The 26,641-nt window shown below is 38.4% G+C and overlaps 1 protein-coding gene across 2 annotated transcripts in view; it reads right to left on the bottom strand.

Moving 5' to 3' along the window:
* The window catches only part of brip1 (BRCA1 interacting helicase 1), a 37,928-nt gene extending 14,091 nt beyond the window's left edge, over window positions 1-23,837 (bottom strand). Inside the window, exons 1-14 of one of the 2 annotated variants that reach the window (XM_059514284.1) lie at window positions 23,675-23,837; window positions 23,142-23,328; window positions 22,884-22,995; window positions 21,709-21,897; window positions 21,450-21,592; window positions 21,197-21,358; window positions 14,838-15,140; window positions 9,911-10,132; window positions 9,128-9,327; window positions 8,779-8,911; window positions 8,542-8,696; window positions 7,918-8,086; window positions 7,672-7,812; window positions 7,260-7,421 (exon numbers count right to left, since the gene is read on the bottom strand). In XM_059514284.1, coding sequence (XP_059370267.1) covers window positions 7,260-7,421; window positions 7,672-7,812; window positions 7,918-8,086; window positions 8,542-8,696; window positions 8,779-8,911; window positions 9,128-9,327; window positions 9,911-10,132; window positions 14,838-15,140; window positions 21,197-21,358; window positions 21,450-21,592; window positions 21,709-21,897; window positions 22,884-22,995; window positions 23,142-23,234 — 2,184 coding nt within the window. In that variant the 5' untranslated portion in view covers window positions 23,235-23,328; window positions 23,675-23,837. The remainder of the gene's footprint in view (window positions 1-7,259; window positions 7,422-7,671; window positions 7,813-7,917; window positions 8,087-8,541; window positions 8,697-8,778; window positions 8,912-9,127; window positions 9,328-9,910; window positions 10,133-14,837; window positions 15,141-21,196; window positions 21,359-21,449; window positions 21,593-21,708; window positions 21,898-22,883; window positions 22,996-23,141; window positions 23,329-23,674) is intronic. The other variant, XM_059514285.1, reaches the window with a different exon arrangement.
* Between the last annotated feature and the right edge of the window lie 2,804 nt (window positions 23,838-26,641).

Raw genomic sequence — 26,641 nt, 5'->3', positions numbered from 1 at the left:
ACAGGGACACATGCAAGCACAAAGACTCCTTGTATAATCTTGTTGTTTATATTCCCAGAGCTGTAATTTGTAAGGCCTTATAAAAGCGGGCGAAATACAATACAGTGCCACTCCAGGAGTCCCTTGGCTCAAAGGGTAATGGTCCTAATGCTTTTATCTCACAGACACTGTGAGTAAACATCACTCTATGTCTGCTTCTATGCAGTCATTTTATTACAGGCACATTTTCCACATCCCTCATCTTGACAGACTAGAGCCATAGTTTGAAAACCAAAAGGCAACCCAGTCAGCAGTGAGCTAGAAACTCAAGATTATCGCCAGCTGTTGAATTCTAGACTCATTACAGACTTCATATTTTTCAAGAATAATTAGCTCCTTTTTAATTTGTTATATGGAATTTAAATTGAATTTGGCCACAGGAAGATGAATATTAATGTAAACTGAATTAAATATAATATATCTAATATAGATAGTATCACTTGTATCACCAGTGTCTATCCTATATACAGTTAACTATACATCCATCCATTTTATCCCCAGTATATCCATAACACCTCACATTTGATTTGAATAAATGGACAGCATCCAATGTTGCCAAATGAAATTAATTAGCCACTGCAAGTGTGCACTTGTGTTTTAAGATGTTAGGACAAGGAATAGGAGTTTGTGGGGGTGGTGGTGATGGGATGAGCACACAGCCTTCATGCCTAATTCATAGGCATTATCTGACAAGAGCAGCGCTGTTTCCACAGGGCCTAGACCAGGAGACAGCAGAATGAAAATGTCAATCTGCACACTTGGCTGAGGCTCAGGTGCATAAACATGTCAGAAGTGACCCTACACCAGCCCTCTCCGAGGTCAGTGACAGTGCCATCAAACAGATGGCGTGCTCAAAAACGACATGAACGCACTAATACCAAACAAACTCCAACAAATGATAAGAGGCATTTAACCTCATGCAGTCATTTCATTGTGTACATCAGTAGAATGACTGTTTAATCTCAGATTAAAAAAAGGTTTAAAGTGCTAATATAATGATTTCCAATGATAATATTACAGTGAAGTGTGAGAGTGCTTGACAACGAAGTACTAGGCTACATTTAACCATCAGTATGAGTGTATGAAGCCCCATTTCTGACACCTTGTCTCTCACACTGCTCCCAAGGGCTGGAGCCCTGTTGTGGGTCACAACATCAGTGACCCACTCTCATGTCTTATTCAAGGCACCATTACAGCAGAACAGAAACTCACATCTTCACAACTCAGGCAGGCTAGCATTATCTGCAACAGATCAAAAACAGACACATTGTTCACAAGTCTATTATATTTATTAGTCAATTATATTTACTAAGAGGTAACTCTCAGATGATCATGTAGGCTACATAAAAAGGAGACAGAAGTGAATCAAATGTCATGTACCTTAAGTCAATCCATTTCACTATAAATTGGGTACCAATGCCTGTAGCCTGTTACAACAATAAATAACAAAACTTTATAGTAAATTAGGTAGTTTTTTGATGGTTCCATCTCCTCTTGAATTCACCCTCTATTCATTCAATAGATGTTTTGTCTGTGTCTATAAACCACTTGCCATTTTTCATAAAATTAGAGAGTCTTAACATTGGTGATTAACATCACACACAAAAAAGATAAACAAACAAACACAATCCTGTTAGATTAAAACTATTTGATTGAAAAATGTGCAAATGACTCTTGCATTATAATTACACAATCTAACAATATCTAGCTGGATCAATCAATATTTTATCAGAAATATTTAGAAAATCTATTTTAGCAGGACATGTCTTGATTCACTATTGAAATTTCTAAGTAACAAAGTGGTGGTTAAACAGCCATGATTCTTAGAAAAGACAGAAAAATGGGGCAAGTGGAGTGTCAGTGGGTTTGATTGAACTTAATCTCAGTAAATCCTTACTCTGACTATTGGGAATAATCAAACTGTTTGTGTACATGTGAATGTTGCTGTCCTTGACAGTAAAGAGACAAATGTCACATCTCAGAGATGTCTGCACAAGACTGGATTAACATTTAGAGAAGCTGTTGATAAAACAAAGTGGAGTGAAGTCTATCTAGCGAACATCCACAGGCACAACAAGGTGAATAATTCATTGTGGTTAGTCGACTAAATATATGCATCACTCAGCTTGTGTCACCATGCTAGATTAAGTCGACCGGATGCAGTTCTCCGAGGGGACATTGTGGTGAGGTGGTACTGCGAGGAACAACTGCATTCTCTCTCTCACGTTCTCATTTTCCTCTGTCACCTACACTGCTCTTTATCTATTTTCCTCCAACCTTGACGCCATTCTGTCATGTGGCAACACATTGCTGTTTTTTATTTGCAAAGGGCCTCTAAATAATGGACAAACTTGGTTGTAGGGTGGCATAAATGAAACATAGGGCCCTGGTGGCAGCAGAAGACGTGCAGCTACTGTAAATAATTCAGCTGTCAAATATCACAGTGACGATCACGCCAAGGACGGAGCAGAGTGGCGCCTCTGCCACCTGCATGCAAGCACCCACACTCTTCAGCGCTGATGTGGAGCAGGCCATTAGTGCGAGGCCAACAGTGAGAACTGAACTCCAGATAAAGAACAAGATCTGCTGAAGTATGGATCTGTTGTTATCTAGTAAAGAGTTATAGCTGGAATAAGGGCTTGCCTTACTAATGGACAGCTTCAAGAGAGTTACACACTCTACAGTAGCACGACAGCATAGTACATAAACATTTACTTTGATACACATCTGAAATGGACGGAGTTTGAGCAGAACAATCACACTTAGTGATGGGAAACAGCACTGCTCCTAATATATGGTCCATTTATATAAAAATTCAAAAACTTTTAATTATATCCACCTTTCTCCTACACAAATTATGGGAGAAACTTCCATTTATATTGTAACCAATCAGCAAAACGTTCTATCAAAAACTATTCGAAAACTGTGTACAATGAGGTGACATTTTATTCACCCTTTAGCCATCGATCATTAAAAAGAAATTTAAAATTACAAAAGCATTAACATATTAATTTCAACATACCACGAATAACTCCTACAAATCCTCCTCCTATCTGCAGCAATATTTGGGATGTATATATATTGTGACGAGTGGGGCGGAGCAGAGAGACGTGGGAACAGAAGCGAGCGACACCTGCTCGACCCACCGGTCTCGAGTCCCTCGGAGGAGATGGAGGGATATAAAACCGGAGTGACAACAGTGATGGACGAGAGAGGACCAGGCCTGGGTTTTATTTTGTATTTGGTTTTTATTTGTGCGGGTCAGTCGTCCGTGAGGGGCTGACGCACTGTTTTGTGTTTATCTTGTAATTAAAGTTTCAGTTTGATTGTCCGCCGGTTTCCGCCTCCTCCTTCCCGATGATTACGAAGGTTTAATTTGTTACATATATATATATATATATATATATATATATATATATATACACACACACATATATATATATATATACACACACACACACACATATATATATATATATATACACAGATTATATATATACATATATACATATAACATTATATATATATATATACACATATACAGTACAGACCAAAAGTTTGGACACACCTTCTCATTCAAAGAGTTTTCTTTATTTTCATGACTATGTAAATTGTAGAGTCACACTGAAGGCATCAAGGGCTATTTGACCAAGAAGGAGAGTGATGGGGTGCCGCGCCAGATGACCTGGCCTCCACAGTCACCGGACCTGAACCCAATCGAGATGGTTTAGGGGTGAGCTGGACCGCAGACAGAAGGCAAAAGGGCCAACAAGTGCTAAGCATCTCTCGGGGAACTCTTTCAAGACTGTTGGAAGACCATTTTAGGTGACTACCTTTTGAAGCTCATCAAGAGTTAGTCAAGAGTGTGCAAAGCAGTAATCAAAGCAAAAGGTGGCTACTTTGAAGAACCTAGAATGACATTTTCAGTTGTTTCACACTTTTTTGTTATGTATATAATTCCATATATAATTCCACATGTGTTAATTCATAGTTTTGATGCCTTCAGTGTGAATCTACAATTTTCATAGTCATGAAAATAAAACTCTTTGAATGAGAAGGTGTGTCCAAACTTTTGGTCTGTACTTTATATCCCTAATATATATATTAGGGATATACTGTATATATATATAAATATATATAGGGGAAGTCGTGCCCTAGTGGTTATAGAGTTTGACTCCTAATCCTATGGTTGTGGGTTCGAGTCTCGGGCCGGCATTACCACGACTAAGGTGCCCTTGAGCAAGGCACCGAAGCCCCAACTGCTCCCCGAGCGCCGCAGCATAAATGGCTGCCCACTGCTCCGGGTGTGTGTTCACGGTGTGTGTGTGTTCACTGCTCTGTTTGTGTGCACTTTAGATGGGTTAAATGCAGAGCACGAATTCTGAGTATGGGTCACCATACTTGGCTGTATATCACTTCACCTTTTCATATATTATATTATATTATATATATATATATATATATATTATGCCTGCTCCGATCACGATCGGCCGATCGCTGTTGTTAACTGAGAAGATGCGCCAATAAACGCTGAAAATTAAATGATTTGCGCATCTTCTCAGTTAACAATGGCTCCGTGTAGTAACAGCTTCTCTATGTGAAATCACGCACCTGAGGGAATTTACCGCTGATTAGAGAACCGGCTTTACTGACGAGATGTGTATTAACGATCGGCCGATCGTGATCGGAGCAGCCATAATATATATATATATATATAATTTTTTTTGTTTGTTTTTTTTTGTTGTAACAATTACATTTTACAGCATCCGTGTAAAAACAAACTTGAAGAAAAGAAAGAGACATCTGGGGTTGGGGACAAAAATTAAATATTCCTATTCATGGTTTATATCATGAATTAAATCGGGAGCGCAGACCAACAAATGCACAGTATTTTTCTTTTAATTTTTCATTTACTTAGAGTGGAATAAAAAGTAAACATAAAAATAATCAGGAGGAAAATAATGCAGCGGGCTGAAAAGAGCTATTTCTATAGATACTGTTGTTATATCATGTCACATTAATATATCTAACATAACATTATTCACCTGACTTCTTAAAATAGAAAATGAATGAAAATTTCCAGCCCACTCAGTGAAAATGATGGAAAAATATTTTTGGTAGCGCAATCTTAAGATTTGAAATGATTTGTTGTTGCGGTCTTTCAAAGTGGAATTTTCCCAAACCAGAAATGCCTTCAATAATTTAATATGCAGACGCACGCATGAAAAGTGGGGACATCCCATAGGCGTAATGGTTTTCATACTATACAAACTGTATATTCACCCTACACCAACCCTACGCCTAACCCTCACAGGAAACTTTGAGCATTTTTACTTTCTCAAAAAAAATAAAAAAATAAATAAAACACTCATTCTGTATGGTTTATAAGCATTTTGAAAAATGGAGACATGGGTCATGTCCTCATAAGTCACCCTCTCCTTGTAATACCTGTGTCACACCCATGTCATTATACAAAGTTGTGTCCTGATATGTCACAAAAACAAGAGCACACACACACACACACACACACACACACACACACACTTTACAATAAAAACAAAACAAAAGATTGTTAAATAAATAAATACAGTATCTCTGTAATAGAAATCCCTTGAATCTCAAGTGCTGTAGTACCTTTACTGATAATGCTGAGACTGCAGACAATATGCTGAAAGGCCTTGGGGGCTTATAGCCTATGCTCAGACCCCCTGTAGAGCACTTTGAGATGATGCAAGTTGCACAGATTCATCCACCAACCCCTCCTTTTCACCCCATCTCAAGCACCAGGCGCCAGTTTAGATGCATCTTCAAATAGACAGCTTGGCGACGTCAGTTCTAATGGCCCTTATCTTAATCTGCTTTAAAAGCATCCTGCGTTTCCACAAGATCTTTTCACCTTTCCTTGCCCACATTTAATAAGCAGGCCCTCTTAGCTGTTTAGCCCTTCCTGTCATGAGGTCATGCCAGAAAACATGGGGCAATATGGTTAACTGGGTCCGACTGAGACGGGTTGGAAGATGCAAAACTACACCTCGAGAACAGTAAGGCGCTTGCGTGTCTATTTGTGTGAGTTCTGAATGATATTGTTGAGGGGCCTGAGGGTGATATAGCACAATTGGTGTCATGTGGACAAATAGCCAGAACAGACACACATTGACATGGTCTCTTGAAGTGGAGAGATAGGGATCAAGCAGGAGTGTTGAGAGGTGTCTGGAGACTACAGATGATCTGCTTCTCCTCAGACGGGACTTTCAGGCTCCAGAACCTCTACAGTCTCCAATGAGTCCCTAAACTGCTCAGTGTCCAGATTAAATATTAATCCACATGGAACATTCATACATGGACATGATATAAAATAGGCAATTTATGTGGTCAATATATAAAAAAAAACTGGTTATTGTGTTAAATTTTGGGAAGCATACTATGATCCGATAGGTTAAATATATTGGATGAAATATATTTACAATAACATGATATATTTACATTAAAATGTGTGCGCGCGCGCACACACACACACACACACACACACACACACACACACACACACACACACACACACACACACACACACACACACACACACAGAGATAGATAGATATTTAAGAAAAGTAATCATCCCCTCTGAGAATACATCATGACAGGCAGCTTGAATGGGGCTGAATTATTCATGAGCTAAACATAACAAACAATGAGTAACAAAGTATTCTTCAATGGCTTTCAGTAATTTAACCTGTTACCTGAAAATGGATACAGAAAAAACATGAGCCAGCACTCAAAAGGTTTTGTTCATTATCCATAATACATTAGAACTACATTAGTGTATATGATCATTATTTGACCACTGTCCACTGCTATTGAATTTTGTAACAGTTACTTTTTAAGTTATGGCTTAGTGGATCCTCTACCGGAATGTTAGACAGAAACCACAGTCTTACACAGCATGCAGATGATATTTTTTTTATATAGCATTTTATGGAAAACATCAGCATGTTGTGGTCTCTAAGGCCTCCCAGTGGCAGCTTTGTAGAGCTGCAATAGCAAACTGACATGACTTACTGTAAAAAAACAACAACTAGTGGTTCAGAATCTTACATTTTTTTACGCATTATTTATAAGCAAAGAGATAGAAAGTTGGCACTGTATTGCCATGCAGTTGCTAAATATGAGCAACAGTGAGGCTTATACTATTGCTCATTGCAAAACTGTTGTATGTACTGTACCTTGTAGGATGGCAGGAAGCAGAGAACCCCTCGGCTCACTGTGTGGCAGACTTTCAACAGCAGGGCCCCTACTTCATCCTGGAAGGCAAATGTCTCTGCATGCTGAAATGTGGCGCAAAGTTTACGACCCTGAGGCCCTGCACCAACTGTACCGACCCAGACCTGCAACATAAACCAATACACAACTCTATTTAAAAGTTTGGTGTGATGTTTAAAAAAAAAAAATGTAACTTTTATTCAGCAAGGACACATTGAACTGATCAAAAGTGATAGCAAGGACATTTAGAATTTTATAAAAGTTTTCCATTTCAAATAAATGCTGTTCTTTTGAACTTTTTAAATCAAAGAATCCTGAATAAAAAAAAGTGACTGTTTCCACAAAAATATTCATATTAAAATATCTAACGCTGACCTGTGACTTATTGATGACATGATTCGCCTCAAGCTGGATGGAGAATTTGATGCCCAGTTCAGAGGAAAAGGAGCCCATGGGAGACAGAGTCCCTGAGGTCAGCACGATACTCCGTACTGAGCCGCTCAGATCTGAAAATGCCTGTCGTGACACACATCACCACCATAACAGCTTATTATCCATGCTCATACTGACAACATCCCAATGAGATTATAAAAGTACTACAAAAATAACGGTTGCTCTCACCACAGCAGGGTTGAGGCACCAAAAGCTCAGCGTGTGCACCAGAGTTTTGGTGCGGGTGCTCTGTCGGCGACGCTGAGGTCGTGCGAAAAAGCCCTGAGCATCAGGCAGGTCTTGCTGGGTGGTCCACATGTAGCTCTGCTGGAGGGCCACACGGTAATCATCTGCAAACCTGTACATATTGACAAAAATAAATTTTTTGTAAAACTAACAGATGAATGTAGAATAACTAAAGTTGCTTACCAGAGCATGTACTGTAGTAGAACATTTTATCAAAGTTTTACAAAGACAAGGATTATCAAGTACTCTAAAATACATTATTTTATTCATTAAATGAGGTCTGGAAGACGTCAATTATTCAACATACATTTGTGAAGATTTTGCTGCTAACATTAAATTACACAACATTTGAACGTTTCCTGAAGACTGCGTCATTAAACTAATTTCACCAAACCCTCACTATCCCGAGAATTGCAAGTATGATAGAATTTAGACAGCAATGTTTTAATAGTGTATCTGATTAAAAGTTACAGTTTATTTTGAATTTATGGTCTTTAAAAATCACTGCCAAAAACCTTTTTAGAGATAGTAAGGTAAGAAGAATGATGGGTAGTTTGTGATAATGACCTGCAATTTTGTCTGAAAAGAAATTCCAGCACCATAAAGAGGCTTTTGAGCATTGACTGAGTGTTGGAGCTGATGGTGGGAACCTGCACCGTGTCTTCTCTCCCGTTCACTAGCCCAATCCGCTCCTCCTTCTCCAGCACTGCTGCCAGGTTTTTCTACACAAAGCGGAGACAAATCAGATAAAAAAAGGGATAGACTGTTAGTATACTCCTTCTGGTCAAAGGGGAGGAAGGATACCTGTAGCAAAGAGAAGGTGTCTGCTGTGATGCCAAGACCATGGAAGATGCCAAGAATCTCGGTCCCTGTCCAGACCTTACAGGAAGACTCATATTCACGCTCCTCCAAGCTATTGCAGCTTTCCTGCACCCAACTATAAGGAAACAAACATAATGAATTTAACTTCCTTTCTTTTTATAAGAGCAAAATTAAGCTCACAAGTTAACACAAATTACAGATTTGTCCAAATAAAGAAATATCAAGAATCTTCAGAAAGCAGATCTCTGACATATTATATCACATGATGATGCAGCATATGGATATCCTACTGCCTAAGATGAGAAACTGTTGGAGAAAAGATGGGCCATACTTGGCAAGGCTGCAGCAGAAGGCTAGCAGAGGCCTGTGCTGATCGCGCCGAATGTTGTGCGTCACCATTCCATCCATCTCATCACGTGCATGCAACAGCTGAGCTTGGTTCAGAGTGTAACTGGCACTCTCACGGGCACAGTCCTCTATGTTATGAGCCTCATCCAGCACCACAATCTGCTCCTTCAGATTGATTTCCATCTGGCAGAGGAACAATACGAAAGTGATCACCATATGATAAATACAGAAATCCTTCAAATACAGTATCCTAACAAATGTGTCATCTACCTTATTCGAAAACTTCAACTGACTACTTTACAGTGGTGAACAGTGGTGAACAGACTGCATTAATGTCTTTAGTCTCTAAAGTATGCATTTGCTGCATTAAATATATAGAAAACAATATATTGTGAAATATATACTACTTTAAATAACTATTAATCAAATATAATTGTTTTTAATCTATGAGTTGGTGCTCCAGAAACAATTCTTATCATTACCAATGTTGAAAACAGTTTTTGCTGCTTAGTATTTTTGCGGAAACTGTTATTCTTTTCGTGATTTTTTATTTAATTTGGTGAATAGAATTAGAAAGTTCAAAAGAACAACATTTATTTAAAACAGAACAATTCTGTAAAATTAAAAAAGTCCTAACTGTCACTATAATGCTTCCTTACTGAATAAAAGCAACAAAAAAAACACACAGCAAAAAACTCTTAAATCTATATAAAGCAAAAAAGTTATATTATCTAGATTATATAGTAGTTTATGCATTGATGCTCACACTTTCACGAATGAGGGGGTCCAGCAGGTAGTTGTAAGGACAGAACACGATGCAAGCATCTTGCATGAGCTCCCGAGCTGCGTAGTAAGCACAGGACCGCAGCTTACCACCAAGACGGACCAGATCTTCAATGTCCCAGGCCTGATGTAGCCCATGAACCCATTGTAAAGTGCTCTGATCACGCATTTTATGCACATTGTGATAGTACCGACATGACAGACCCTGAAAGACATAAAAATATATAAACACACCCAAATATTAGTGCTGGGCGGTAAACCGATTCATACCGAAAACCGGTGTATATTTTTGTTACGATGTTAATTTTGAATATACCGCCCTACCGGTGTATTTAATTACTCAGCGTTCGGAACGAAAGTTATGCTGCACCACGGCCATGCGACACTGTTTCAGACAGACCCTTTACAATGTTGCACTTCTAAGCAGCGACTGCGAGGCGTGGTGAGGGTACACCATAGACAGGGGTACACACAGCAGTGCTCTGGTGTTACGTTATAACGCCTGTTTCACACAGTCGTATTAACGGATTCCAGCTGCACGAGGTTGCGGTCCGTCAGTGCGTTCAAGGAGTGGTGCTCTGCAGCAGTGCAGCGATTGTTAACGTACTGAGTCTATTTTTGCTGTGCTGCAGGCGCTGAATTAAAGTGTAACTAAACACCTGCTCAGAGCCTGACTCCACCCACTGACAATATTTTAAAAATGCTGAAAAGTGGGCAGATCACAGCGGAGATAGAGGGGACGAACCTAGGGCGGGGCTGAGCGGGTGCGGCATGAACCTGAGACCCGCAGTGACGGATTGATTGACAGCTGCTGTCAGAGACGCTAAAATGGAGAGTGACTGTAGTGACGCAAGTAGCTTTGCAACAGAGCGATCATTTGAAGTAGAGGACTTTTCTCCCCCACTTTCACCTGAAGTGGAGGGTGTCGAGGTGTCTGTTCATATTAATTCCAGCCGCTGGCTCAAATTGCGGTCTTAACTCCCTCACCGCGTCGCTTTTCAGCGCGAGCTGTGTGGAGAAGCCTATTTCCACCTCCATTGCGTTGGAGAAGCAATCCCGTGTAAAATGCAGTTTGCACACTCGAGCTCTAGGCGGGAACTTGCGGTCTTCCAGCCCAAGTGCATGCAACCACTGGCGCCTAATTTTAAAGTCTGCTGGTAAACTATGCAGTCCAGCAGTGCTGTCGCAACTAGCAACACACCTCCATACCATCCTGACCACTGTACTAAATACAGATAAATCTAAGCTAACTTGAAGATCTAAATAACTATTTAATTGCTATGCTAAATAGATGCTATAATAGTCTATCCTGGTCGTTACCAATACTCGCAATTCCAGCTCCTGACTCACTACAGTGATTTTGATGGTTTTATACTGCCAAGGGCGTGGTAGCTCGTACCAAGGGGCGTGGTGAGCTGGAAACTGCTTACGTTACTGCCACCGCTTACGTCACTTGCCACCGCAACATCCAATAGGAAAAATCAACTGTAGTAGCCACCGTTCAACCTGAAGAGGGCAGCACTCACACGTTTTTACACCATATATTGTAAAATTAAAACACATTATACTCAAATGTCAAAAAAGTTAATTCGAATCAATGAACAGCACTAATAAAGCCCCATTCTTATAGATCATTAACTAAAAAAAGTTGGTTTAGGGTTTAGTTACTCTTTAAAGTGAAAGCGCATTGTTCGCTGGAAAAATGATCATGGATTGACATGGAAACGCAGTCACATGGGTTTTTGGCTAGGTTTAAAACAAGAAAAAGAGCACTTTTAGATAAACAAGGAAAACAATATATATGTTCACTTTTATGGAAGCAGAAAAACAAAGTTCATTATATGACCCGTGGGATTGCTTGTGATAAAGATCTAAATGCAAAATGCACGAGACTGTTTCTGTCTGTGGTGTTTTAATTTTAAATATTTTAACATGAAAAGTAGGCTAATTATTGTGTTTAAATGTTTTGCCGCTTGCTTGAGCAGCTTATTATACAAACCTAGAAGTAAAATGCATGAATAATGCGTTGTTTATATTTATTGAGTTTAAACTAATGTCTATATGAAAGATTGTCACTGTTCTGTGATAAAAGGCTTACGATGCTGAATAAATAAATAAATAAATAATTATATATATATATATATATATATATATATATTTTTTTTTTACATGATATGAAATCAAAACAATGAACAAATCGGGATCAGTAGCGGACTGCAAACACGTCCTGTGTGAAAGCACAATGAGTCCGTGCTGCGGACTGCATATGCACTGCAGGCAGATTATGCATATATAATATCCATTTTATGCAAGTGCTGTTGGTCTAAAATTGTCGCCAAAGGCAGCAACACGAGCAATTTGCTCCAGCACCTTAGCCGCAAGCACGTCTTGGAATATCAACCAGCAGAAAATGCATTGTACACCTGATTATGCATGAAAAAAAAAAAAAAAAAAACGTCAAACCGGAAAACCGGTATAATTTGGAAAAAAACCGGTATATACATTTTTGGTCAAACCGCCCAGCACTACCAAATAATACCATTTTATAAAAACAGGTAATGTTTGAGATGCATAGCAAGCACCAGCAAAACCAAGGTTGTGGGTTTGAATACCAAGGAATGCATGAACTGATACAATAAATTATTTCATTTATTATTCATTCATTCATTTATTATGTGCATTGTTTCGTGATTCACTGGAACCTGTAACATCCTGCTGAAAGGCTAATGGCAGCTTCCAGTATACATACTCAAAGAGGGATTAGCCATCAATGAGAGCACAGGATAAATGTCAACCTGATCGTGCCGTTTTGATCCCCTGTCCTCCAACTCTTATGAAAGTGATGATGGCACTGCTGAGGGGTGTGCGACCTAATGACAAGTGTCTGAAAGGCCTATGCTCTTCAGCCATTCAGTAAGACCAGGAGAGCGGAATAAAGACTCAAGAGATGGGGCCCCAGGGAGGATGAGGAAAACGACAGCTCATTCTCTCCTCTCTCTGAGCGGGGTTGTCGGCACGGTCTTCCCCGCTTTCATGTGCAGGGGTGCGACACAGTCGAGAGGTGAGTGGACACCCGTGGTGACAGCATAATAGGTATCATTATGCTGGATGCCCGATGGTCAGAGACCAAGCAACCCGGATAATAACGAAGCTCCCACTGGAACAAAGTGAGTTTGAAGCCTTTGACAAGGCTGCACAACAAAAAAAGGTCTGTATGACTGATTGGGGATATTATCCCCTGTAACTGTTCTCCACAGCTTTGGTGACAGAGATTAAGTTTGTGAAACCTTAAAGCTAGGGTTTGCATTTCAGTGTCGCCAGCTAGTCTTCTTTTCTTACGGCAGTGTTACAGTGAAAGGAGAAGAGGGTTCACAGAATAAGTGGCCACGCTTGCTGTTTGGCCTGCAGGCTCCTGTGAAGATCAGGAAAAGAGGTGTTTGGTTCCACAGAAAAGAGTGGGTCAATCTCCGTTCACAAGATCCAATTCAAGACTTTCTATGGCTAACAAATTCATGATGAGTTGATCACTACTTGGGTCCAACACTTAAGAATAAATAGGGCACTGGCCATGACCTGTACACTTAGAAGGGAAGAGGAAATAGTTGATGAAGTGGTTATCTTTAGCTATACACACACAAAAGTGAGACCATTCTAATAATGCACCACCAATTTGGATCATCAAAATTGCTAATCTTCAGTCAAACGCTGGTTTGCAGCCAAAGAAAACAGCCCAACATCAAAAACAGTAACTGTTAGTGGGCGGCCACATTTACTGCTGTTCAGTGGTTTTTGTGGGTAAAATCCAGTCATTTCCATAGGCATCAGGAATTCTGGTTTCAAGTTAGTCAAATGGATTTACTGCATTGACCAAGATCTTTGGTTTGAAAATGACTTTTGTATGAACTGTTCTTCATACATTGTTGACCATTGCTGAAATTATGTTAATTAGGGCAGTACGATAAATCGCATCGCAAGTCAGTAAAGCCGGTTCTGTAATCAGCGGTAAATCTCCATCAGCTGCGCGATTTCACATGCAGCAGAATTAACTACACTGCCGTTGTTCACTGACAAGCCGCGCAAAACATACACAAAATATGATCGCATTTTTGCGCAGCTTGTCAGTGAACGACGGCTTGTTAATGTAATCAACTGCACAATAACTATAACACTTCCTAACTCTTTGTTTGGTTAATGTCAACATTGCACTGAACAACATAAGCACAATTGCAATGTTTCAACCTCTATACAGCTATACAAACAGTAACAAGAAAAAAAGTGTTAAATACTTATTTCTATGAAAAGATATTCTAATATTCATGAAATATCTAGAATATGAAAAAATATTTCATCAAATTTAAGTTATTCCAAACAAAGGCTAATTTAGGATTTAAGCCCATTTATTTTGGGCATTTTCACCTTTATTAGGATAGGACAGATCAGAACTGACAGGAAGTAAAGTGAGAGAGAGAGATCGGGAAAGGTCCTCAAGTCGGGATTCGAACGCTGTCCACAAGGCTATCAGCTGTCCAAAAGGCTATCAGCACAGACAACAAATGCTAAACTTAAAATAAGTACTTTTAGTAATACATTAAGCTTTTATGGACTAATGTTTGCAGAATTTTTGTTTTTGAGAACTACTTTTTTTTTTTTTTTAAACGTACTTAAAATATAAGTGGGGATTCTAGGACAACCAAGAGAATAAGATTAATTGATTATCTTTAGGTTTCTCTCAAAACACTAATATTGGTGGAGTTCAGGGTTCAGGTCTTGAACTCATTGAACCAGGAGATGTCTAAATCTACTCTCTTTTATCCTTCTGAGAGGCTCTAATGATGACAGATGAATGAAGAATCTGTGCTCAAAGGTGGTTGCAATGTCACATGAAGTAACATGGAAAGAGGCCGACTCACATTCTTGGCCTCCAGCAGCTCCTTACAGCGCTCGTTGCGGTTAGCATGAGGCACCACTTCGGGATGGACACAGGTGTGGTCACGGCTGGACAGTATCGTCATGGGCACGGTGGAGTAAAGCGTCCGTTTGAGCTCCCGTGCGATCTGTGTGATCTGCTTATGAGTACGAGTGCCAAAGAAGATCTTTGGGATCTTTTTCCTTCCACTTCCCTCTTTGTCTTTATCACTGTCCTTGGACTTTTCAATCGTTTTCTGTCCTGCTTTGAGGTTGGCGCAAGGACAGAGTGAACAAGACACGGGAGGCTGTGGAAAACAAAGAGAGGAAAACAAGTCAAGCATAAATATTACAAAGAGAAACAACCCACTCGAAGCAATGCTACAGACCTTTTTTTTGTCCAGATCATGAAAAGGCTTTTGTATTAGTGGTGATACAGATAATCATTCACATAACAGGAAAATGCTATAGGTCAAGACAGAATGACCCCAAGCAAGAATGTAATTTTAGACCATTCCATTGTTAATGTTACTGGCCCCTCTGATTGGATATCTTTAATTGCAGCTTTCACATAAAGGGCTATGCTTGCCTGCAGCCAGCTCTAGTGGTGAAACTGATCTTGAGGATGGTATGAGCTTTTTAAGTGTTCCACTTTCCCCTCCATTCATGGGAATGACACACAACTCATGTGTAACATAGCTGGTGTCAAGCAGAGAGTCACTGCTTCATTTTGTGGGATACAGCAGTATTGTCTGAGTACTGAGATACTTCATGCATAAATCAAGAAAAGCTTGTAAGTGTTTAAATATACATTATATCTGAACTGCTATGCCTGGAGTATTTAATATAGGAACTGTAATAAAGGAACTGGACAGAGTCAATATTTCTTCACCTTGAGGATTAGTGGGCTTAATCTTTCCCTGCATGGTTATGAATCAGGTTTCTAATCATTGCTGATACTGTAGGTAGGAGCAGATGGAATTTTTTTTATTTATTTTTTTTTAGTGAAAAAATCAGCAGAATTCTGCCAATTGGATTTAAGCATGGTAAAATAAAAATAGAAAATACAGTTCAAAAAGTCAAACGTTTGGGGTCAGTAGGATTTTTAAGTTACTTTTTATTAATTAAAGATTACTGAAAATATCACAGTTTTCACAAAACTATTAAGAAGCACAGCTGTTTTCAACACTGATAATGAAAAATGGAGTAATTAAATTAATCAATGGTTGCTGAAAATACAAATTTTGTAATAACATTTCACAATATTAATCTTATTATTTTTGATCAGAAAAATGCAGACTTGGTGAGCATAAGACATTAAAAAATCACTACTACCCCTAACCTTTGAACGGCAATGTACATTTTAAAATCAATCAAGGTCAAAGAAATTGTAAATGGAAAATTAGTCTAGAGCACCATTTAATTTCTGTTAAAAACCTATTTTTAGACTATACAGATAATGCACAGCTTATTTATAACATTTATAACCTTGCTATTTTGTTTCTTGTTCTGTCTTATCTAAAAATAAAAGTGATAAAAGTGATAAAAGTTTTAATCATTTTATTTTTATTTTATATAAATACATTAAAAATAAATCACACACACGCACTAATAATTTTAAATATTACAAGTGGATTTAAGCATCACCACATTATGCATATAAAAAATTATTGTTGATTTTTAAATGTGCTAAAGATTACATTTAACTGTTATGAAATTATTAGTAGTATTTACATTCCAATTAGTTTTGAACTTTAAGTGTGCGTCAGATGGTGGCAAAGGTAATCCAAATAAACATGTACAATTAAATATCCAATATTGATTGATACCAATAAATAAAACCACAGGTCAAACAGTATCTTCTTTTCTTTTCCTAAGAGTGACAGTAAGATTATCCCTCATAAGCAAATGCTAAGTCACGGCGTGTGTTACACCTTCACATCAGGGATCAAGCTGTCCTTTAGCTTGCACTTCACTGAAGAGCTCCAGCTCCGGTTACCTGAGCTGCTTCTCAAATCTTGTTTGTCATTAAATATTACAGTAAGTGATAGAATGGAAGCGAACATGAGCCTGTCTTGCAAACCGTCCCACGATGGGACAAAGACCCGGGCCGACGTGCTAAATAAACAGAGAGCTGGCAGCAGCTAAGGTTACGGCATCGCAGGAAGAGTTACGGCCCTGCCGATTACCTTACCTGCTGCTGCCACATTCAATAGGCCAGTCCAAGTATCCTGCCTCCTATACCGAATAATTACTTATGCATCGCAGGGGGGAGAGAAAGGGCTGATTGTGAATGGGAGGCCTTGTCAGCAGCCGTGCAGGAAACAGATGACACAAGGGTATCCGTTACATGCAGCCTGCCACAGTTTCGGCCCCTCTCACTACCGCACAGCAAATAAGACACCCCTGGAATGCAGATAACAGCTTCCACTGGCCAAACCTGCCGCTACAGACACATTCAGGTGGAGTGGCGCATTCTTTCATGGCGAGGCCCTGATATCAGTGGAGCAGAGAGCTACACCTCAGGCCTCTCCAGACATCAACAGCGGCTCCTAATAAAACAGTGCATGGCATTGTGTGGGAGCATTAACCCAAGCATGCTGTTCCAGTCAGGGGCAGACACCTGCAGATGCATCCAGCAGCTCATTGCTCTGCTAAGAAAATGAGGCCATTGTTCTGGCACTAAAAAATGAACAAGGATATTGGGAAAGTGTCTTTGGGGGTTTGTAGAAGCACTGGTGTACAATGACAGTGTTTCACAGCTCTTCTGGGGCCTAACAACTAGTTACAGTTCAGGGCCAGCACACACATACTACAAATACATAAAATAAGCTGCTGGTCACTATATGGTGTATTTTAGGGAAAATGGATATCTGAAAAGTAGAGTATGGAACTAATAATTGTTTTCTTTCCAAACCAGAACTGAATGATCTTTATGATATTCAGTACAATAACTATTCCAGCATCTGCAAAATGAAAGTGAGTTGTAAAGTATTTTTTAAGCAGCATAAAATATACAGCACGACTGGTGTGGAGCATATGGAGAAAAAAAATAATAATACAGTGCAACCAATGAAGTCAAAAGACTGCCAAGTGAATGACTTTTAGGACCTGGTTCTATTTAATGAATCAAAAACATACAGCGCTACAAGTGTAGACCATTTCCCATGTTAATGACTCTTAAAAGCCAGATTTTTTTTTTTTTTTAGTAAAACGAACACATTGAGCATGACCAATAATGCCAGATTTCCAAATTACTTTTATGAACTGACTTTACATGAATTAAAAACTAGTAAAGACAGATTCCCAAGCAAATGACTCTTTTAAGCCAGTTGCTTTTAATGAATCAACCACAAAGTATGATCAATGAATTCAAAAGCATCCCAAGTGAACAACTCTCAACTCTATTTTTTTTTTTTAAATCAAAAACATACAGCATATGTATCAATGTCTGATTCCTGAAATAATGAGTCTGATTTACTAAAAACAACTACCTTGTAAAAAACATACAGCAAGAACAATGAAGTTAAAACATTTTCAGATGAATGACTTTTATAAAACGGTTCTTTTTAATGAATCAAAAGATTCCCCAGTGAACAAATTTTATGAACTGTTTTTCTTTTTTAATAATCAAAAACACAACCAGTGAAGTACGATTCTTAAGCTGATGATTCTGATTCACTAAAAACAACTGGCTCAAACACAAATCACAACGCTACTAATGAAGCAAAAAAATCCCCAAGTAAGCAACTTTAATGAACCGTTTCTTTTTAATGAATTTCCAAAACATTCACAGCAACTAATAAAGTTCTATTCTTGTGCTAAAGTTGTTTTATCTAATCTCAAACACATACAAATTAGATGGAAGAGTCAATGACTTGTTGATTCAAAAGAATCTTTAGTGGAACCTTTAAGAAAGTAGAATTAAGACGAATCGGCATCAGAACAGGAATTGTTAAATTCCTGCGTGAAGAGACAGAGGATTCTACCAAGTACTTATCGGTTACTGGTGAAAAACATTATAAGAGCTGGGTTTGTTCTGTTAGACAGTGGCATTTCTGCTTGCCAGGTGAGGTGTGGAGAGAGCAGCTCCTGTGTTTGAGATGGTGAGGCTAGATTGTCTGTGCTCTGCAATGGCCCTGTGGTGGAAGATGCAGGCCTGAGTGTGAGTGTGAACAATGGAGACTGCATTTCAACAGGCTGGCTCTGAGAGCCTGACACCTGAGAGACTGAAATCTCACACTGTCCGCCTGCCTGGGCCACTGCACCCTCACCATACAGATGGACAGAGAGAAAGAGATGGCAGGCGAGAGACAGCGAGTGAAGCATTTCAGTGAGGTCTTTACTCCCTGTAGCCCTCCTGATAGCTGCCCCGGAGCCCCCCACCCCGCAAATCCCCAATCACACAAAGCACCTGTTTATCCCTGGAGCGCCGTAACCAGCAGGTGAACCCCATTCAATATTTATCCCTGGCTTTCACAGATCACTGCCAAGCAAGGCAAACCTCTTAATTAAACTGGAGCTCGCTTCAAAGGGCCCATTGAAGATGTCAGTCAGCGCTGGCAGGGGCCGAGAACGGTGTCATGTGGGAGAGTGAAACCTAAGGCCTGCTTTCTCTTCACCCCCCTACCCAACACACTCATCGGCCCGCCCATTAGGCCAGGGCCATCCTCTTCGGTGACAGTCCACCAATCTTGAGGAACGCATAGCACAAGTCACTCCTTTTCCATTGTGCCAGTTGTAAGCAATATGTCCTACGGTGTGACATACAATCACGCTGACACAGATTATTTTCACCACTGGCTATGTGAATACTTGTGGTGTTTGTTACATTGCATCTGATTTTCTAAGAGCCTTATACTGCATTTTATAGCCCTACATAGCATCACTCAAACAAAACAAATAAACTATCTTCATAAGAACACTTCATAAACCCAGATAAGAGGATTTCTGCTTGATGGAAATGATGAGGTGCCAATTGTTTGTTTAAGGTTATCATATTATGTATATAAAAAGTGAAGCAGATTTCCAAAGTGACATCCAAAAGGCTAAAAGCTAAAACTAAACAAATACAGCATCCACAAATGTCTACAATAACCCTGTTTTGCATTGACGCAGACATTGCTTTGGTGGCATCCTAAAGTAGGATGAAAGCAACTTTGTGTGCATACATTTAATCTGGAGTCATATGGCTTGTTGTGGCACAGTACTAGTCAAATGACACTAATTTAACAGATAACTCATGCTTAAAGAACACACAATTAAGAGTCCAACAGAAGTGTGAAAACCCCCGCAGTAAATCCAAAAATATCCCCATGAACCGTTGAAATATGTTTTGAGCCATCTTCTGCTGCCACCAAGTGGTCAAAAATAAAATAACACAACATATGCAATATTCCATTTATAAGATTACATAATTTATTTAATAGTTATAAGTTGCAACTAAATCATTTATTATAATATCGTTTATTCTAATCTTATTTCTTTAATAAAACATCCTTGGTAAAACAACTGAAGTAGGGATAAAGGAATAGTGCACCTTAAAATGACAATTCTGTCATCATTTACTCACCCTCATGCTGTTCTTGCATGATTTTCTTTCTTTCATGGAACAAAAAAGTAGATATTTTGAAAAAAATAAAAAATAAATAATGCTTATATATTAGTATATTTCCATAAAAATGAAAGTCAATGGTCACCAAAACTGTTAGGATACCATTTATTTTTTTTATATCCTCTTTTGTGTTCAGAATTATCTTTTTTTGTGGTCATATAGATTTAAGCCCTGATCACACTAAAAGCAACAAAGCGACACAATCCCATTCATTTCCAGCGAAGTTCAGAATCCTTCATCTTTATTCAAATGAAGAGCGACTTTCTGTAGCGACAGCCAATAAGAAACAAGACAGTAGAGCTCATGTGATCGTTTTCCTCTTAGTCATAGATAAACATTCGCAATGGAAAAAAGTAGTCTCTGTTTGTCACTCATCTTTGTATGTACAGATTTAATTCATATTTATATTATATTTAGTCTTTTGCATCCAGAATTTTTGTATTTAGCGCCAAGAAACCTGATTCGCTGTCAAGGCAACCAGTTGTGAGAACACCCACTACCAACCTCATCGCCCGCCCCTGGCGACACGCAGTGACAAAGTCGCTTCTAGTGTGAACGCAGCTTTAGAATGACATGAGGGTGAGTAGATCATGACAGAATTTTCATTTTTGGTTAAACTATCCCTTTAATGGTATTGGATGATGAAATGAGGAGAAATATCAAACAGTGCTCTTCATGGCTATTACTGACACTTTATTACATCATAGTCTCCCAATTAGAGATAAGAAAATGTGTCTGAGGTGCACTCACACAACACTGTGACTGTGACTGGCAGCTCTCAGCTCTGGCACCACTGTTCAATTCCATGGTCCAGCTCTGAGCCCTAGGCACCAGTCTCTCTAGATGCTCCTCCTCTTCATCATCATCATCAATGTAAATCACTCCTCGCTCGAGACATCTTCGCTTGCTGTTCTGTAGAATGAAAAAAAAAACTGAGTGTGAAGACAAGACTCAACCAGCCAATCAATAATGTCACAGGAATAGAAGCTATTTGCAGAGGTACCTTCTGCTCTGTGCTTGGTGTACGAATGCGCTTCCTGTCAATCTTAAAATCATCATCTTGTTCTCCATTGGAGAGAGAGGCCTGAAGTTTCTCAGAGAGACGGGAAGACAAAGTGGACTTCTTAGACTGGTCACTTTTGACTGCTGAAACAAGAAACCATACTCTATGAAAACAGACACCATTTATGTAATTTATCATGGTGTTTCATGTTTTGTTATGTTTTTTTTTTTTTGGTCAAAAGGTTTCGGAAAATGCTTACCTTCTTTTGAGAGAGGGGTTGTAACTTGTGCAGAAGTACCTTCACAAGGAAGATCAACCAGAGATGGTATAGTTGCTGTTCTGTTGGAAGTGGGGTGTGCATTTTGGTTATGGCACACACACTGACATGGAGTAGCCACTGCTGGTTTCTTACAGTCAGCTGAACTAGAACCTGCATCCTGTTCTTTACCTTAATACATGACAAAATAGGAACCATTATAATACATTGTTTTATAGAGTGAAAAGAGTTTATCCTCACAGAAGTCATAGACAGATTAGCTTGTTTCTGTGAAGCATAACAGAACAGTTAATTTGGGGTCTTGGATATTTGACATGAAATGGAATTTGTTCAATTTGATATGGAAATTGTGGTCAAATTTGCAAGAAATTAATTCTTTTTTTTTTCAGCAAGGACGCATTAAATTGAGTTTTTAAAACTGAAACAATGGATACAATATAGTATGCTCGTTTTTTACTTCCTTATCTTCAAAGAAATCTGAAAAGAATTCTGATTTCTGAAGAATCATTGTGTGATACTGAAGACTGGAGTACTGGCTGCTGAAAATTTAGCTTTTCCATCACAGGAATAAAATGCAATGAAAAACGGTCATTTTAAATTTCTATATTATTTTACAATGTCACTGTTTTTGCAGTATCTTTGATCAAATAAACACAGACTTGGTAAGCAAAAAAATTTAAATAATAATTCCTGACCCCAAAGTTGTACAGAGGTGTATGTCTGGTTTTTAGGCATTATTTATCATACACATTGCTTGTTTTGTCTATGGCAAGTTTCGTAAAGGTCTGAAGATCATCAAAGAATAATTTGACCTATAATAAGATGCCATACAGCACCTTTGTCTCCTCTCTAGTGTAGCTACCAGAACTAAGGACCTTTTTCACATTTACAGGGTTTTTTTAAACTGTACAAGTAATCTTAGGTGGGTAAACTTCTAAGGCAATAAATGGGAGACTACATAAATATATATTTTGCATTCCCATTTGTAATTTGATGCAAAGGTAATACAATACAAAGTATAGTGATATAAATGTACATGTTTTTCTTTTCTTTTTAAATGGAAATATTAAAATAAACTGTTGAAAGGCATCATCACAGTTCTGTCAACTGTCCATTGACAGAACAGTTTAAATGTTCAAAAAGATTTCTAGACATACCAAACTGTGCTTGCTGCCATGCGAGCGCTGAACAAAGCAAAGCAAGACTCTTTCCACTGCCAGTAGGGCTCTCCAGCAGACAGTGTTGGCCATTGTTAAGTCCACGAATGATCTAAGAGAGATTAAAACATTAATGACAGCTATCGTTTAAAACTAAAGAAGCTGTTTTAAAAACTTTGTATGAAAATGTTAGGATACCGATCATAAAAGATTGACTTTAAAACACAAGACCAAATCTGTCAATACAACAGATCTTACTGAGTTCATCATGGCCAGCTGAGAGGGATAAGCTTTGCAGGGGAAGTTTATTTTCACCCCTCCTATGGTGTACTCCACTGGAGCTGCAGCCATTCTGTGTCCAATGGAGGATGTCACTGTCTGAGGATACAATCAGTGGAGCTGCATAAGACTGGAAAACTGGCCTCATTTGACAGCTCTGCTCCACCTAAGTGAATTGTGGGTAAACACTAAATTTACACCAAGTTTGGCTGACCATCTTAACTGACTGATTATTTCAGAATGTGGCAAAACAGATTACAGAATTGAATACTAACTTTTAACTAATCAAATTTTGGGTATTTGAATCTGCTCCAAATTCAACTATTTACATGGATAATATTTAACATAAGAGGGACTACTAAACACTATTCAACCGGTTACAGAGGTGATAAATAAGTGTTTTAACGTAATCATAAGCATATAACGTTGCGATAAAACTAACTAACGTTACGTAGAAATATATGTTCTGCTATAACTGCATTTAAACAACATACATAGGTTTCATAATTTACCTCAGGGGTAACGTAAATGAGAGGAATATCAGATGAGTCACTTCACAAAGAAAAGATGCGTTTTGACGGTTAAAAGTAACGTTAGCTGTGTAAACAAAATAAGGCACAAAAATGAAACTCCCGCGCAGGCAGTTGCAGCACCAACTAGACGTCCGTACGTCAACGTGACGTCTGCAGTCAAAATAAAAGTCACTTTTTGTCACCTGATTTTTTTTTCCTCAGAAATATGAACATTATCACATATTCCAGTTGTCCACCCACCCCCCCCCCCCCCCCCAATTTTTTTTTTTTTGAGTTTTGAGTTGATTTGAAACTCAGAGAACAATTATTTTCTAGCTAAATAAGTAAATAAATATGAATATATAAACGAATATTTATTTAAAAAAATCCAAGTAAGTTAGTGTCTTTCCTATTAACATTCGGGGAGGATTTATGATACAAACGCATAGACATTTTTATTATTATTATTATTAATTTATCATTATAAGAAAAACAGTTTGGATAAAGAAAATTTATTAAATGGTAAACTACGTTCACCTGTGCACCTTGATGGTAGTGATTAAATAGCATTATAAATAAACTATAAATATAACTACAGAAGTCCCAGATAAATAAAATAAAATGGTCTAGCGCCAACTCTTTTTTTTTCCAAAATAAAAGTAGCTCTCGATTAAGTCAAATTATAAAGGAAACAACATTACAAGTTACAAAAGTAACAAAATTTACAAAAGTTACAAATTACAACATTACAATTTACAAGTTACAAGTTTCTACTTGTCTGACTGGATATGGGTGCAAGTAAATAATCCAGTGCACTTAAACCGAACTGCATTTACCGTGAAAAATGTCTCTGGACGCATAATTTATGAAAATATTATTAATATCGAATCCAGCAAGTTGCCCCGAGATACCTCAGAGTTTGAGATAGGGGAAACATATCTCGTTCTTGTTCAAACACTGATTTATTTAGAACTGTGGCAAAAGAGCTGAACTTGTTAAGAATAAATAGAGTCCTCCGTTAATTTTTCACAATATGTGCGTTTTTCCTTGGGTCAGAATAGTCAGATCTAAAAATTGTAAATAAATGGGAAATGGACTGCATTTATATAGCGCTTTCAACAGACCACATGGTCATCCAAAGCGCTTTACAAGTTGCCTCACATTCACCCATTCACACACTCATTCACACACCGACTGCGGTGTCAGCCATTCCAGGCGCCATCCAGCTCGTCGGGAGCAGCTGGGGTTAGGTGTCTTGCTCAAGGACACCTCGACACTTGGTCAGGTGGAGCCGGGGATTGAACCACCAACCTTCCGGTTTGTAGACAACCTACAAATTATTTGTGAATTTTACATCTTGTCAGATGCAGCTTATTTTCAATAAAGGGACACAAATATATATGATTTTCATCACTAGGTTTTGTCCAGCCATTTTTGTTTGTCTGGTGTTGCTTTCTGCTAATATTTATTATTTAAAATAATAAAAAAGCAAAGTAACCTAAAAGTTAAAGAGAGCTGACATATGGTGGTGACAGAAAAAAGTAAGTACTATTGCTTACTATTTCTAGATAAATAAACAAACAAAAACAAACAAAAAAAATAACACTGGTGGGCCATTTTTGAACTCAGAGTATGGGGCATGTTCCATAAAACAAGTTTGTCAAATAAGCCAGGCTTATTTCAGTTAGTCAGACTTATTTTGAACCAAATCAACTGACAATAAGTCAAACTAACTGAAATAAACCTGTCTTATTTGGTAAACTTCTATTATGAAACAGGCCCCAGGTAAAATATGCAAAGTGAACCTTTAGGATGAAGACTAGTTTTGATTTCACCTGATTTATAAGACGTTTGACAGAGTTGATGCCATTTTCTTAGGAAAAACAAAGTATTTTAAAATAGTGTTATTTAACAGAAGTCTGGATGGCACCAACAAGTTAATAAGGATGTGGCAGGATTATACTGAAGTGTCATCCACAATCTGTGATTATGGTGATCCCAAAATGCTTGGTGATGTAATTGCACCTTGAAAATGTGCCCGTAATCCCAGGATTAGCATTATTAACATGATCAGAGTGCCGTAAACCTCATTTCCATATCACTCAGCATTTCAGATGTGATATTTCTGCAGGTTTGGTGTTCAGAAATGCTCAGAGAAGTGAGAGGTTTAATTTTCAATCCTTATTTTCTGCATGTTTGACAAGCTGCATATGGCTCCAGTGCTCCAAATTAAGACAACACAGCAGCACATCCTTGTGCAAATCCCAGCAGTTAAAACAATGACATTTACATGTTGTGTCCAATTTTCTAGACCTAAAGACATAGCACCTGCCATAACCCTCACTGCGAGCTGGAGGTATAATGAGTCATTTGTACATGCATGTGTGTAACTGAGAGAAGAGACTGATGGGAATCTAGTGATATTATCTCCACCCCAGCTGGAAAAGCAATTGACCCCATGACCTACATTCATGATGTTGTGGTATCACCTTAGATGCATATTAATTATGCAGATAATTGTCTTTATTTGTTAAGTTTCAGCAGAGGAGTGTATGCAGTAGTGCTGATGTCATTGTCCAATGTAATTGACAGTGCAATGACAATAAAGTTGAATCTAATCTAATCTAATCTAATCTAATTGTGTCTCAGTATTGCATTTCCAAGTGTGTGAGTGTGTTTGCTTGCAATTGCTATGGCATTATGTTTTATTTATTTATTTATTTTTACTGATGATTTTGAAAAGATAACAGTAAAACAAAAAGAGCTGCTTCATTTATTCAGAGTTAGTGACAAAACCAGTAGAGCAGAAATAGATTACACATGACTTAATGTATCAGTGCAATCTATTAATAGGCCCCAGATTCTCTCAAGCAAGCAACCGTCATCATCAAACGTCCAAGGACTAGATTTATGCACTGTTGTCTTGTTGCATCTCTTCTACTTTTGTCAGATATTGGGATTTTTAAT

This window comes from Carassius carassius, chromosome 28 (genome assembly GCF_963082965.1).
Source record: "Carassius carassius chromosome 28, fCarCar2.1, whole genome shotgun sequence".
Taxonomy (NCBI): domain Eukaryota; kingdom Metazoa; phylum Chordata; class Actinopteri; order Cypriniformes; family Cyprinidae; genus Carassius; species Carassius carassius.
This window is presented reverse-complemented; position numbering and strand designations above follow the sequence as displayed.